This window comes from Plasmodium reichenowi, chromosome 13 (genome assembly GCF_001601855.1).
Source record: "Plasmodium reichenowi strain SY57 chromosome 13, whole genome shotgun sequence".
Taxonomy (NCBI): domain Eukaryota; phylum Apicomplexa; class Aconoidasida; order Haemosporida; family Plasmodiidae; genus Plasmodium; species Plasmodium reichenowi.
The window spans coordinates 330,388-345,342 of NC_033658.1; the positions used below are offsets into that span (position 1 = coordinate 330,388).

Genomic DNA, 14,955 nt, shown 5'->3' on the forward strand with positions numbered 1-14,955 from the left:
AAAAAAAAAAAAAAAAAAAAAAAAAAAAAAAAAAAAAAATATATATATACATATATATATATATATATATATATTTTACAATTTTTACATTTCTTAATTTTTATAATTACTTTTCCTTCACTCTTGGATCTCTTAAAATTTATCAAGAATTGCAACACATTGTAGTCATTAAAAGTATAATACAAATTATTAAATTTATAGTTTAAATATATATAATCATTATGATATATCGGTATACTACATTTCTTAAATATCCAAAAGAAATGATTCATATACATATTATAATCAACCAACTTTTTTATATCTAAACATATATTATGCATATACTTATGAATATATAAAGATAAAAATAATTCGACAGCCTCAATATTTAACATTTTCATATTAAATATATCATAATTATATTTAGTCACTTTTCCTTTTTTCTCATCATATTCTTCCTCTCCTTTTTCTTTTGTTAACATATCGAATGGATATACTGATTTAATAAATAAGAAATTATGAAATAATACAGAATAACAAATATTTATTAAACTATTAATACTATGATTTCTCCTTTGTATCTTGTTTTGAATCCTTATATTCGTTATATCTAAATAAGGACAAATCATATCATATATTATAGAACTAATAATTTTTTTTCTACATTTTTTATCATTCTTAAGATGATTAAAATGATCATTTTGGTTTTTTTCGACATAATGTTTGTTCTGGACATAATTTTTCTTTTCGACATTATTTTCTTTTTCGTATTTTTTTTTGCTTTCATATTTATCATATTTCCTTACTGTTTGAAGAGCATTTCTTTTCTCATCATACTTAATAGGCGTGATGGATTTATTACTATCTTCATCATGTATATAAATAACTTCATTCTCTTGATCATTTTTATTATAATTCTTTGTAGAACTTATAACGTTTTGTATTTTTTGAAAAATACATTTCTTTAAAGAAAAACTACTAGTACCAACATTCTCAATATTTTTTTTTCTTTTATCATTCTCACATTGAACATTGTTTTTATCTTCATCTTTTATAGCTTTATCAAGAAAATGAAAAACATTAGGATCATCCTTTTCATTCTTCTTGTCCTCATTATTTTTAATAATTAATCTTTCGTTTTTCCTATATATATTGAGATAATATAACACACAAGTAACAATCGAATTAAAAGAGGATTTATTACTATAATATATAAATGCCAAGGTTTTCTTTATATTATTCAATATAATATCGTAATATAGATTTGTATGATGAAAATAATTTATATTATATAAGGATCTCTCTAAATGTATAGATATATCTGAATTGAATATTGTTAATAAAATATTCATCGAAAAATAAAATATATTCAATGAACATTTTTCTAAATTATATAATTCATTTCGTTTTATACAAAAATTATGAATATATTCATCTATAATATAATATTTATAAAAATAATGATATATTAAATTCTGTTTCATTAAATCATAGTATTCTATCATATTATTATCTTTACAATATTTATTTAATCTCATATACATATCATCCATATCTAATATACTATTTTTAGATTTACTGTTATTATATAAATCTATATAAAAGATACAATTCTGTAATAAATTTTCAATAATATTACAAAAAATATAAATATATTTATTTCTCTTCATTTTTGTTTTCTTATTATGTTTTCTTCTTGTTATTAATAAAATATTCATGCAACCAAAATTCAAAAGTGTATCTAAATATATTCTATATATTTTATGATGTTCCCATGAAACATTTTTATTATCACAAGACAAATCAATCTCATTTTTATTATTCTTATAATTATCATACACATCATCATAATGTTGACTAATGTTGCCTGAATCATTCTTAGCATAGTCATGTATATGATTTCTTTTCATCATTTTATTAATCATATATATATTATTACCTTCTGATACGTGCACCACGTTATCCGCTCTAATAAAATTACATTTTTTGCTGTTTGAATTAATTGTATTTAATTCATTATTTTTTATTTTATTTACACCGGATAATACCTTTTTCACGTTATTTATTTTTTCCACGTTATTTTTTTTTTCCACGTTATTTTTTTTTTCCACGTTATTTTTTTTTTCCACATTATTTTTTTTTTCCACGTTCTGTCCCAACCTTGTTATGATTCTTCGCTTATAAAACTCTTTATCCAAATGAACGACGGGGTTAAAATGTAAATGATTTCTTAAAGGAGAAGAAGACAATAATATAATACAATTAGATATATGCAAAAATATATAATATGTATTATATATATCATTGATCATAAAAAAATCTGGTGATTTCTTGATATACAAAATATTATAATTTTCAACATACAATATAGATATTAATAAAAACAAAATGTGAGAAAATGTAGGACATATAGATGTGTACAATTTATTATAACTTCTATTAATTAAAGCTACATATGTAAAAAGGGACATATTATTTCTTTCATATTTTATTTCTCTTTTTATTTTTTTTAACTTATTATATTTTCTAACAATTCGTTTATATCTCTTAATATAATCATTTAATATTAATTTATTTTCCATATCTTTATTATATTTAGGAACATGGTAATATACAACATTTTTATTATATATTCTCTTTTTAAATCTAAAATTATCATAATTTAAGAGTTTTATATTTTTAGCACATCTTCTTATATAAGAGAAATTGTTATTATTAATATAATGGTTAGTACTTACATTAAAATATAAATATTTATGTATTTTATTTAATATTTTATGAGAATTTTTATTGTTATATAATATATTTGAAAGTTGTTTATGGAAAGATTTGTTTTTAAGAAAATCTCTCCATAATTTGTTTTTACATTTTATTGAATTATTTATTATATTTTGTTCATTGTTCGTATTTAAGTTTAATAAAATATTTTTCATTAAATCATAATAGATATCTATATTTTTTTTTTTTTTTTTTTTTTTTTTCTTCTTATCTTTTTCATTGTTATATCTTTTATTATTATGTGTAATATAACAATAATGCTTATCCATATCCATCTTTAATTTTTGCTCAAGATAATTATCGTCAATTTTGAAGACTCCATTTTTATTAACGTTCTTTTGTATTTGTTTTATAATTCGATAAATGTAAATTTTATCAATATACATATTATTTAATATATTTCTTTCTAGTTTTATATTTCGCTTACTTCTTTTTAGTTGCTTCATGTATTTTTCTAACTTATTATTATCTAATTTATTATGAGCTGATAATAGAAACATATTGGTGACTTCATCCTTATTATGAATATTATTATATTTTATATATTCTTCGTTTGTTATATTTTTGTCAACATATATATTTTTTTGTTTATTTTTTATTATATTTTTGTGATATTCTTTATTTTTAAAATATTCATTTGTTATATGAATTATGTTTTTTTTTCTTCCTATATATTTTTTCTGGCTCATTTCAGTACTGACATTTATATTTACCAAGAAATTTGTGATAACATGGAAAGAAGTAAAGATAAAATTAATGAACTCATAGGAACAACCATATCTATAATTAATAAAGGAAAACCAATTGAATATATTATATATATGTGTATCGTCATGAGAATATATATTTTTTTTTTTGTTGAAATTATATATATTATAAGTATTTAATTTATTTGTTGAAAAATCCGAAAATGCATTTAATCTTAAATAAAATATAGAGAATATCATATTATATATATTCATCATATTATTTATAAGTGAAAAATAAATTTTTTTCTTTTCATATTTCATTGTAAAATATATACAATCATATAAAAAATTAATTATTAATTTTTGTAAAGAATAATTTAGGGTTATCATACAAAATCTTGAATCAAACAAAGAATGTAAATAATCAATACTAGAAATAAAATTTTCATCGTTTTCTTTTGCTTTCTTAAATAAATTTATGATATTATTACTTTCGATTTCATCACATATTTTTTTTTTTATATATATATAAGTATGTCTTAATATAATAAAATTCTTTTCCATTTTATTCATTTTATATTTTTCTCTTTTTGAAACATCAAAATTTTCGTTCATCTTGATACATTTATAAAATGTAATTAAAATATTATATATATCATTTGAATTATTTATATTATACAAATTTTTAGATACTACATAATTATCTTCATCTATTCTTTTCTTATAATACATCTTTTGCTTATTATACATATTTTCCTTTTCATGAATAATCTCCTTTTCCTTCATATTACATATATAATCATTATTATTACATTCTACCTTTATATTTTTTATATAGTTTTCATTTTGTTTATAAACTTGATAAATAATAATATCTTCTTTTAAAATTTTAAAAAAAGAGGACTTGTTATTAAAAATATCTTTATTATATAAATTATAATTTATTTCATTTAAAACAAAATTGTATATCTTGTTACATGGTAATTTTTTCATATATAACATACTATAAAGGCTATTATTAAAATAAATAATTTTTTTTATTTTTCTTATAATATTTTTTTTAAACATATTATTTTCATATAATTTTAAATTCAAAATTAAAAAACATTTATTATAACATTTTAAAAAAGATGAAAAAGCAACATTAATATTTTCATATATTTTTGTATATATTTCTTTAAAATAATTAACATTATTATAATAAGATCTACTACTTTTATTAATATTATCATATCGATTATTATTTAATTCGCTCATATTTGCTTCTTCATATGAATCATATTCATAATTAATACATGAATCATTACATATTATATTATTATTATTATTTCTAATATTTTTACGACATAATGATCTATTTCTAATTACATCATTATATTCATATTCCATATCTTTATATACTTTATCATCATAATTTTGGTTTTTTTTTCTTTCTATATTTTTCTGTACAAGATAACTTGGATGTACACTATTTTGATATGGATAATACATCATATGGCTATTATTATTCAATACATAATTATTATTTGATTCATTATAATATTCACCATATTTATACTTTTGTTCTTGTTCATTTTTTATTAAAAAATTCTTTTTTTTCCTTCTTTTATCTAATGAATTCACAACAAAATCTTCATGTTGTCTTTTATTTTGTGTTTTTTTAAAATCTATAGAACTATTCTCATCAAAGCTATTCATAATTCCTTCATCCATATTATAATTATCATTATAATTATCATTATAATAATTATTATCATTACCTTTTACATTATTCATTTTCATGTTATTCCTTTCACTTTTTATTATATAATCTATATTATACTTTTCCAAAAAATGTAATATATTTTTATAATAATATTTAGAATTTATATACAAAAATTCCGCAAATAAAAATAACACACGTCTTCTTACTTCAACATTATTCTTATTATAACTATATTTTATTAATAAACAATTTAAAATAGTAAATGTATAATTTATAATATACTGTAAATTTATTTTTTCATACACATATTTATTTTTTAACTTATTCATAAAACATTTATATAATAAACGTAACATAAATAAATGACAATGTATTAATTCTATATAATTATCAGAATCACATATATTTTTTATATAATCTATTTCTTCATTCTTATTATTCTTCTCAATATGTTCATCTTCTACATCATGAAAAAAAAATGTTAATATCTTTTTATATTTATATTTGTACAAAATAAAAAGCTCATATATCTTTATCAATGTTATATAATTATGAGCATTCCTTTTCGTAATAATATTATTATAAAGAAAAAATCTTATTACATCAAATATAATATTATATAATTTATTATCCTTCAACATATTACTGTGATAATAAAACAGCATTAAAATAAATTTATCCTGATTCTTTTTTTTTTTTTTTCTTATTTTATTATCACATATATTTATTATATTATCATTATAATAATCATATAATGTTTCAATTCTTATATATTTATTTTCATGTTTCTTCATTTCATATAATAATTCTTCTCTCGCACAATTGTATTTATAATATAAATTCTCTTTCTTGGGCTTCTTAACATCTGTACCTACAACAGTTGAATGACTTGAAAGACCCACATCTTCATTATTCTTTTGAACATTCCCTTCCTCTTTCTTTTTATCATATTTATTATTATTGCTTATGCTTTCTCTTTTTATTACCTGTTCTTTGTTTTTATTGACTTTGCAATCAGAAGTATTATTCTTTTTATTACTATCCCTAGTAAAAAAAGTATCTTTATCCTTAACAAGATGATTTTTTTCTAAATTGTTCACCTTACATTTGTGATTAAAATAAAAATGGTTCTTATTATAACAAATATTATTATTATAACATATATTTTTATTATTATTATTATTATTATTTGAATTACTATCACTATTATTCACTGTCGTTGTTGAACTACACTTTATATTATTATTGTTCATGATATCCATGGTTGTATCCTTATTTTTTATAATTCTTCTCTTTTTTCTCATGTTAAGACAAACATGTGCGTCCTCACATTTAGATACATACTTCGTCATTCCAGATATAGAACGCATATGTTCCATTATTCTTTTTATAATATTATTCATATTAATGTTAGATGTAGATGTATAAAACTTTCTATAGGAATATTTAATTTTATTTATTTTTTTTTTTAATATATCCTTCACTTTAATTTCTGATAATAATAATATATCTATTATATAAGAGGAAATATTAAAAAAATTACTACTGTTCATATAATCTAATTTATATGTAATATCATACATATTTTGATATAAATAATATATATGTTTAATATTTTCATTTTTTCTTAATCCTTTTATTATGTAGGAATATTTTTTCATTAAGAAGATTTTTTCTACATCATATATAAATTTATCAGATATATTGTTAATAATAGGATTATTATAAGAACTTAACTTTTTTACTTTGTCTCTTATTAATTTTTTATTATATTTGTTGCTATTTATATGTACAATATCTTCTATTTCTTTTTTTTCTCTATATAATTTTTCTTCAGAATAAATACATTTATCAATATTATCACAATTATTAGACATATAACTATAATTTATTGTATTAATATTATCATTATTATTATTATTATCCTTTATATCATTTCTTATATCATTATATAATTTTATAAAATATTTATAATTTAAATTTTCATCCTTCATTACGTCCTTTCTATATATATCTTTATTCATATGTTTTATATATTTTCCTTGTCTTTTTTCTTTTCTCATAGGAGATATTATTGAATAATTCCCTTTATCACATACATATCTAGAATTATGTGTTAATTCATCACGTGCTCTTTTTAAAACTCTATTTTCTTCTTTAAAACTATTACATTTTATATTATTGTTCATATTAGATGTGTTACTTTTGATAATAATATGTTTTGAGTTGGATTGATTTATAGATTGATCTTCCTTAATATGATAATTACTTGTAATATATTGCTTACTATTAGATGATACATCTAATAATTTGTTATGATAGTTTTGCACATTATCCAAACTGTATACATGTTTGTATATGTATTTATTTTTATATTTATATTTATTATTGTATATATCATTTTGTACATTTTTCATTTTTTGTACTTTTCTTAATTTTTTCGTTTTATAGGTATACGTATCAATAAATTGTATTTTATTATTCATATTTTCATCAAACCGTTTACAAATTCTAAACATCTTTTCAAGAAATGTCACAATGGTTTTATTTTTTAAAACAAATTTATTTTTCTTTTCTTGATTTTTCAACTTATATATATGATAATATTCATTTGATAAATTATGTTCATATCTGTAGTATACCTTTTTTAAAATATTTAAAATGATCTTCTTTTTATTTTTAGAAAATATATTTTTAGATGAATTTTCTCTTTCTTCCATCATTTTTTTAATATTTCTATCATTCAATTTTTTAAAATAATTATCTTGTAATAAATCATTCAAAAATGTATCATCTGTATGCTTCATTTGGTGCTTTGTTTTCTGCGACTTACTATTCTTATTATTATCATCCACTTTATCATTTTTAACTTGTATATCCTTCACAGGAATCTTACTTTCTACATGTTTATCTTTTATAGATATTACATTGTCATAATCATGACTTTTTCTACTACTATCCTGTGATGGGATAGTTTCTATAAAATGTTCCATATACAAAGTGTTATATTCATTTGTTCCATAAACATTTTTATTTTCTTTTTCTATACTTTCTTCAGATTTTAACTGCATACCTTTTATATAACTCTTATAAAAGGACAGCCTTTTATTTGTTACATTTTTTTGGTTATTATTACAATAATTTTTTAAATTATTGTCTGCTATGTTAACATTGATATGTTCTTCTTCTATGTTACCATCCTTATCTTTTTCTTCTATGTTAACATTCATATGTTTTTCTTCTATGTTAATATCCTTATGCTTTTCTTCTATGTTAACATCCTTATGCTTTTCTTCTATGATAACATCCTTATGTTTTTCTTCTATGTTAATATCCTTATGCTTTTCCTTTATGTCAATATTCATATGCACATTTTGACCTGAACGATTCATGTTAACATGATGAAAATTATTAAACATAACATTTTGTTCATAATGGAGCGCAGTTTTCTCTGGAATATTGCTAAATATATTATTTTTTGGTACATTGATCACATCACTTGAACTAATATTCAAGGATCCTCTTTGCTGAATATTAACAGAATGTAATCTTTGATTATTATTAAAAGTAAGTTGTGGTATTTTGACAACACTATTAGGTAATTTATTCATTGACATACTTGATGATTTATTTATTGACATATTTAATAATTTATTATTCATACCTTTAATAGGTACAATATTAGCAGCATCAGGTTGACAGAATTGGAAATGATTTCCTTGATTGTAATTAAAGAAACCTACATTTTTATTATTCATATCATAACTTTGTGATTTATTAATAACATGATTTGGTATATTATTATTCATATGTAAGATAGGTTTATGAACAAAATCAGAAGCAAATTTTTGATTTGTATTTCCTTGAAAAAATGGAAACATATCTGTATATTTATTCTGTTCGGTATTATTTGTTAAATATTTATTAAAATTATGCTGTTGAGATATAGGTATATTATTTTGTACTGACATCAATACATTTTTATGATGTATTGGATATGATACATTCTCTGTTATATTATTATGAGCATTTATACACATATCATTTATTCTGTTTACATTTAAGTTATTAACCACATTTGATATTATATTATTATTTATAATAGATTCAGATTTTCTTGTAATATCTAAAAACCTTTTATTTTCCATGTGTTGTACATTCATAGAATTATCATCTTGTAGTTGTAATTTATACAAAGAATTGTTAAAATAATTATTTGAAGAACTTCTAAATATATTCGAAGAATTATTAAACGTAACATTTTGTTTAGGTTTTTTAAATATATTATTTAAGTTGTTATTACATAAATTATTAGGTACATTGTGATATATATTACTTGTAACATTCGTCAATGAATTATATTTTACATTAGATTGAGGAATTATGCATACCTGTGATATATTCTTATTTATTACACTTTGAAAATTATTATTTGTCATTAAATTTGTATTATTTTTGAACGAATCACTTTGAAAAAAAGTGTTCACATTGCACGTGTTAGGTAAATCATCTACAATATTATTATTATTATAAGTGTCATGGTTCCTCAGATTCATTACTCGATCTTCACTTCGAAATGTTAAAACATCATGTTGGTTTTTAATATTATGATGATTATTAATATTATGACGATTATTAATATTATGACGATTATTAATATTATTATTATTTTCTCTTTCAATATTATTATCATAGCTTAAAAAATTATTTAAATATATATTAGAAGCTTTGGAAGGTGCTGTTTCCATAATTAAGAAAGAAGAATTCTTATCATTTAATGAGTCCGTTTTTTCATTAATCCGTCTTTCCTTATCATTCAATGAATTATCCATTTTATCACTAGTTTTACCTTTTCCATAATCTATAGAACAATTGTTACATCGCGATGTGCTGTCTTCTACGCTACTCACACTTTTATAAAAATACGAAGAAGTCAGTGAGATATTATCATCTTGCTGCTGGTTATCTAAATGTATAAAATTTTTTTTTGGATTTTTTTTTTTTTTTTTTTTTTTTAATTGATCTGTACTCAAATCAGATAGATATGTACTACTCTGATGTGTTAAACTTTCGTCAGTTGTAGTAATATGTTGTTTATACAAATTCGACAATTTTTTCTTTTGATTAATTCTGGAAAGAAATTTATTTGGAAAATGATGTTTAAGTATAAGTAAAGTATTATCATATATATGTTCATTATAACATATATTATTTTTTTTATCATTATATATTAAAGAATAATGTAAAGCATTTTTAGCATTAATATAAAAATTTATATCATTATATTGTAAAAAACATTTTATAAATACAACCCCAGCATTATAACAAAGTTCAACTTTATATTCGTCATAATCAATTCTATTTAATATATTACATAACAACATATATGTTATAGCACTATATTTATATTTTTCTATTTGAAAATATATATTCCCTATAATTCTTAAAAATTCCACTTTGCATATATAGTCATTCTTTTTTAATTTTAATAAATTCTCTAAACCATAATTTAAACAATCATCTAATTTAAATTCATTATATAAATTATGTAATCGAACCACATAATTATTACTTCTTATAATCTTTTTATAATAATCTTTTAATAATATATCTTCCTTTTCTCTACTTTCATTTTTATAAATTAATCTAGATATATCATCTGTAATTAATAATTTTATATTCTTATTATTTCTATCAAGGATATTCAAAGGTGTTTTTGTATACCTTCCTTTTCTTTTACTTTTCTTTTTTGTTACAAGTCTTTTATTCAAATGGCGCCCTTCCCCTTTCTTATGATATGCATTACGCCTTTCAAGCATTTTTTAACAAAACAAAAAAAATAAAAAAAATAAAATAAAAAACAAAAAATAATAAAATAATAAAATATTAAAATGAAATTATATATAATAAATGGAAATAAGAAAAAATAATATCGTTATAAAAACGTAAACAAAATGGATGTATATATATATATATATATATATATATAAATATGTATTTGTTTACTTTTAATATATATATTAATATTTACATATTCATATGGATCATAAATTTATATATTTTCTTATTCCATTGAATAAAAATCTAATAATGTATGATCATATTCATAAAAATATATTAACAAGAACACAACAAAAAAAGAAGAAAAAGAAAAAGAAAAAGAAAATTATATACCACATGAATAAAAAAATGAAAAATATTTACTTCAATGTGTTTTGATAATATTATATATATATGTGATATTTATTTTATATTTTTTTCTCTTTTTTTTTTTTTTTTTTGACCTCCTCTTTATTATGATTATAAATTGGATGTATCTTTTTATTAGTTATATATAATTAATATTTTTATCATTTTTTTTCTTTTTTTTTTAAATACATATATATATATATAGTATATATTTTTGAACACTTTATTAATACATTACTACATATATAATTATACCTATTACAAAAATATTTAGTTGTATTATATAAATTAATATAATACATACATATATATTATATATATATTATATATATATATATATATATATATATATATATATATTCTTCTTTATTTCACAATTTAAAATATATTAAATTTTTTAGGTGTTTTGAAAAAATAAATAAAAATAAGTATTTTATATATATATGTATATTATTAGAACATTTTGATAACACCATTTATTATATAATTTTTTTTAAAAAAAATTGTAACTAGGAAAAAATTAAAAAAAAAAAAAAACAAAAATTTGGAAATCAATAAAATGCTAAACTTTTATACCATTTATTATATAATTTTTTTTAAAAAAAATTGTAACTAGGAAAAAATTAAAAAAAAAAAAAAACAAAAATTTGGAAATCAATAAAATGCTAAACTTTTATGTCCAAATTGTAAATAAAATATATGACATGAATATTTAAAAATACATATATTAAACATATATAATTATTTGTCTCTTTAAAAGATAAGAAAAGTCTCCTTTACCTTTTTTTTTTTTTTTTTTTTTTTATTTATTTATTCTGTCATATAATAAAATTTTTCTTTATATATATAGAATAAATGGGTTTCAACTTTTTATGTTTACTAAATATATATATAATATATATATTAATTAATGTTTAATTTTTTTTTTTTTTAATTATTATTATTATATCACAGAAAAATTGTGTTCATATCTATTATTGCATACTAATACGACCTTAAAAAAAAATTAAAATATATGTATATGTGCATATATACATATATGATTTTTTATTTTTGTATAGTATTACATATATGTATATAATATATAATATATATTATATAATATATATTATATATTTTTTCTCCTATTATATTTAAAAAAAAAAAAAAAAAAAAAAAATAAAAAAAAAAAGTACATATATATATATATATATATATATATATATATATNAAAAAAAAAAAAAAAAAAATATATATATATATATATATATATATATATATGAAGAATATTATAAATAAACGAATGAATTAAAAGTTTACACAAATAAAAATATCAAAAAAAGAAAAAAAAAAAAAAAAAAAAAAATCAATATACACATATATATATATATATATATATATATAAATCTTTTATGTGTTCTCGTTGGACTGAAATATACCTTATATCTATTATTTTTATTTTATTTATTATTTTTTTGTTTTATTTAATTTTTATTTTTTGTTACTATAAAATGTCACACATTCTGTTTCCTTACTTTACTTTTATATGGCAATATATTTTCATTTATGATATATTCTCCTTGAAATATGCCATATATCCATTATTTTTTTTTTTTTTTTGTTATATCACACATTCTGTTTCCTTACTTTACTTTTATATGGCAATATATTTTCATTTATGGGCATATACAGAATTCATAATCATTTGTAAGGATCTATATATATCAATATTTTCAATATAATTAATTGTATTATCTAAATCTTTTGATGCTTGTAATAAATAAGATTGAATTCCACTTATATAATTAAAGTTTTGTATATATTTATTTACTTTTTCATTTTTATTATTATTATTTGGTAATTTAATATTATTTGTTCGTGTAGCAAATCTTTTAATACTAGTTTCTTTATCATTTATATAAACCAAGAAATATATAATTTTATTTGGATATTTCTTTATTAATTTTTTCATTACATGGGTACTTAAATGTACACCTTCTATAATAAGAGATTGTTTGTTTTGAATATTCTCATATATTATTTCATCTATATATGGATATAAAACATCACATTGTATTAAATAATTTTCGATACATCTTTTTGTTAATATTTTCTGAATTTCTTCTTTTTCACCATCATCATTATTATTATTTTCATAATCATTCATAAATCCGTTTTTCTTTAATTTCTCATTATATAATTGTATTATGTTCATATCATCCTCACTATCATGTAGTTTCCATGATTCATATGTAGAGAAACGAAGATACTTTTCTTTTTTTATTTTAAATTTTCTTAATACTTCTCTTATAATGTCTGTTGATATAATACGTCTTATATTCAAAAACATCGCTAGTAAGCAACTTAAGGTGCTTTTTCCACAACCTGAACAACCGCTTAATAAAATAATTACGTTTCTTTTCTCATTTAAATCTATAAAGTTATTTCTTTTCATCTTATCAACAACATTGTTTATAATATAATCATCCTTATTATCTATTTCATTATCTTCATTATCATTTACAAAGTGTATATCAAATTTATCCTCCTCATCCCTCTTAGTCACATGAATATATATATTATTTATAAAATGATATTTTGAATATATATCCATTATATTTTCTTCCTTCTTATACTCTACCAAAGGAATTCTATCCTTATAATTTATTACATTGTTTATGTATTCTTTCTTTAACTCAATATCTTTTTTTATTATATCATCTACAAAAATGTTATTTTTTCCATCTTTATTCATTTCTTACAAAATATTGTTACACTTAATTTTTTTTTTTTTTTTCAATATTTAAATGGCTCATACTAATATATACAAATAAATATATGTACCTATATATATATATATATATATATATATATATATATATATATATATATTATTTTTTTGCCAAGTATGTATATTATAAAGAACAGAAGCAAAAATATATGTTCTTGATTATCTACATTAATTATTTCTCAACACATATATTATTCATACCAAAAAAAGAAAAAATATATTTCATATATTGTAAATTTAATAAGTAATAAAAAAAAAATCTTAACACAAACATATATATATATATATATATATATATATATTATAAATCACGTTTTTATATAAGTATATTAAAAAAAAATCTTAAAAGTTTTATATGGTGATAATAAAAAAAAAAAAAATTAAATTATAACACATGTGTGTAATCTTATAATAAAGGCATTATAATTTTACATATACAAGAAATAAGTATTTATTTAAATATATATATATATATATATATATATATATGTATGTATGTATGTACGTATATAGTTATGTATAGTAGTAGAGAAGAACCTAAAACTATCCATTCAGTCATATAAAAAAATATATTTTTTATGAAAATATTAAATTTATAAGTTCATATATGAAATAAAATTATTTTATTGTTTCGTTTAAATTTCATATATTTTGTCATTTTTGTTATATTTCACATTTTTGTTATATTTCACATTTTTGTTATATTTCTCATATTTTTTATTTTTCTCATATTTTTTATTTTTCTCACATTTTTTATTTTTCTCATTTCTTTAATTTTTTTTCCATATCTCATTTTTTTTTTTTTTTTTTTTTTTTTTTTTTTTTTTTTTTTTTTTTTTTTT

General features: G+C 18.3%; 2 protein-coding genes across 2 annotated transcripts in view; both read right to left on the reverse strand.

Annotated features, from left to right (window-relative positions):
* PRSY57_1307400 (hypothetical protein) overlaps nucleotides 1–10,973 on the reverse strand; it is a gene marked incomplete at both ends in the record, with an annotated part of 19,017 nt that extends 8,044 nt beyond the window's left edge. The window contains one exon of the mRNA XM_020115138.1: nucleotides 111–10,973. Coding sequence (XP_019970061.1) covers nucleotides 111–10,973 — 10,863 coding nt within the window. The remainder of the gene's footprint in view (nucleotides 1–110) is intronic.
* Nucleotides 10,974–12,994: 2,021 nt separating this feature from the next.
* On the reverse strand, nucleotides 12,995–14,077 carry PRSY57_1307500 (hypothetical protein; the record flags this gene model as incomplete). The annotated part of the gene is made up of 1 exon (XM_012909011.2): nucleotides 12,995–14,077. The coding sequence occupies one exon, from the start codon at nucleotides 14,075–14,077 to the stop codon at nucleotides 12,995–12,997; it is 1,083 nt and encodes a 360-aa protein (XP_012764465.2).
* Nucleotides 14,078–14,955: the final 878 nt, after the last annotated feature.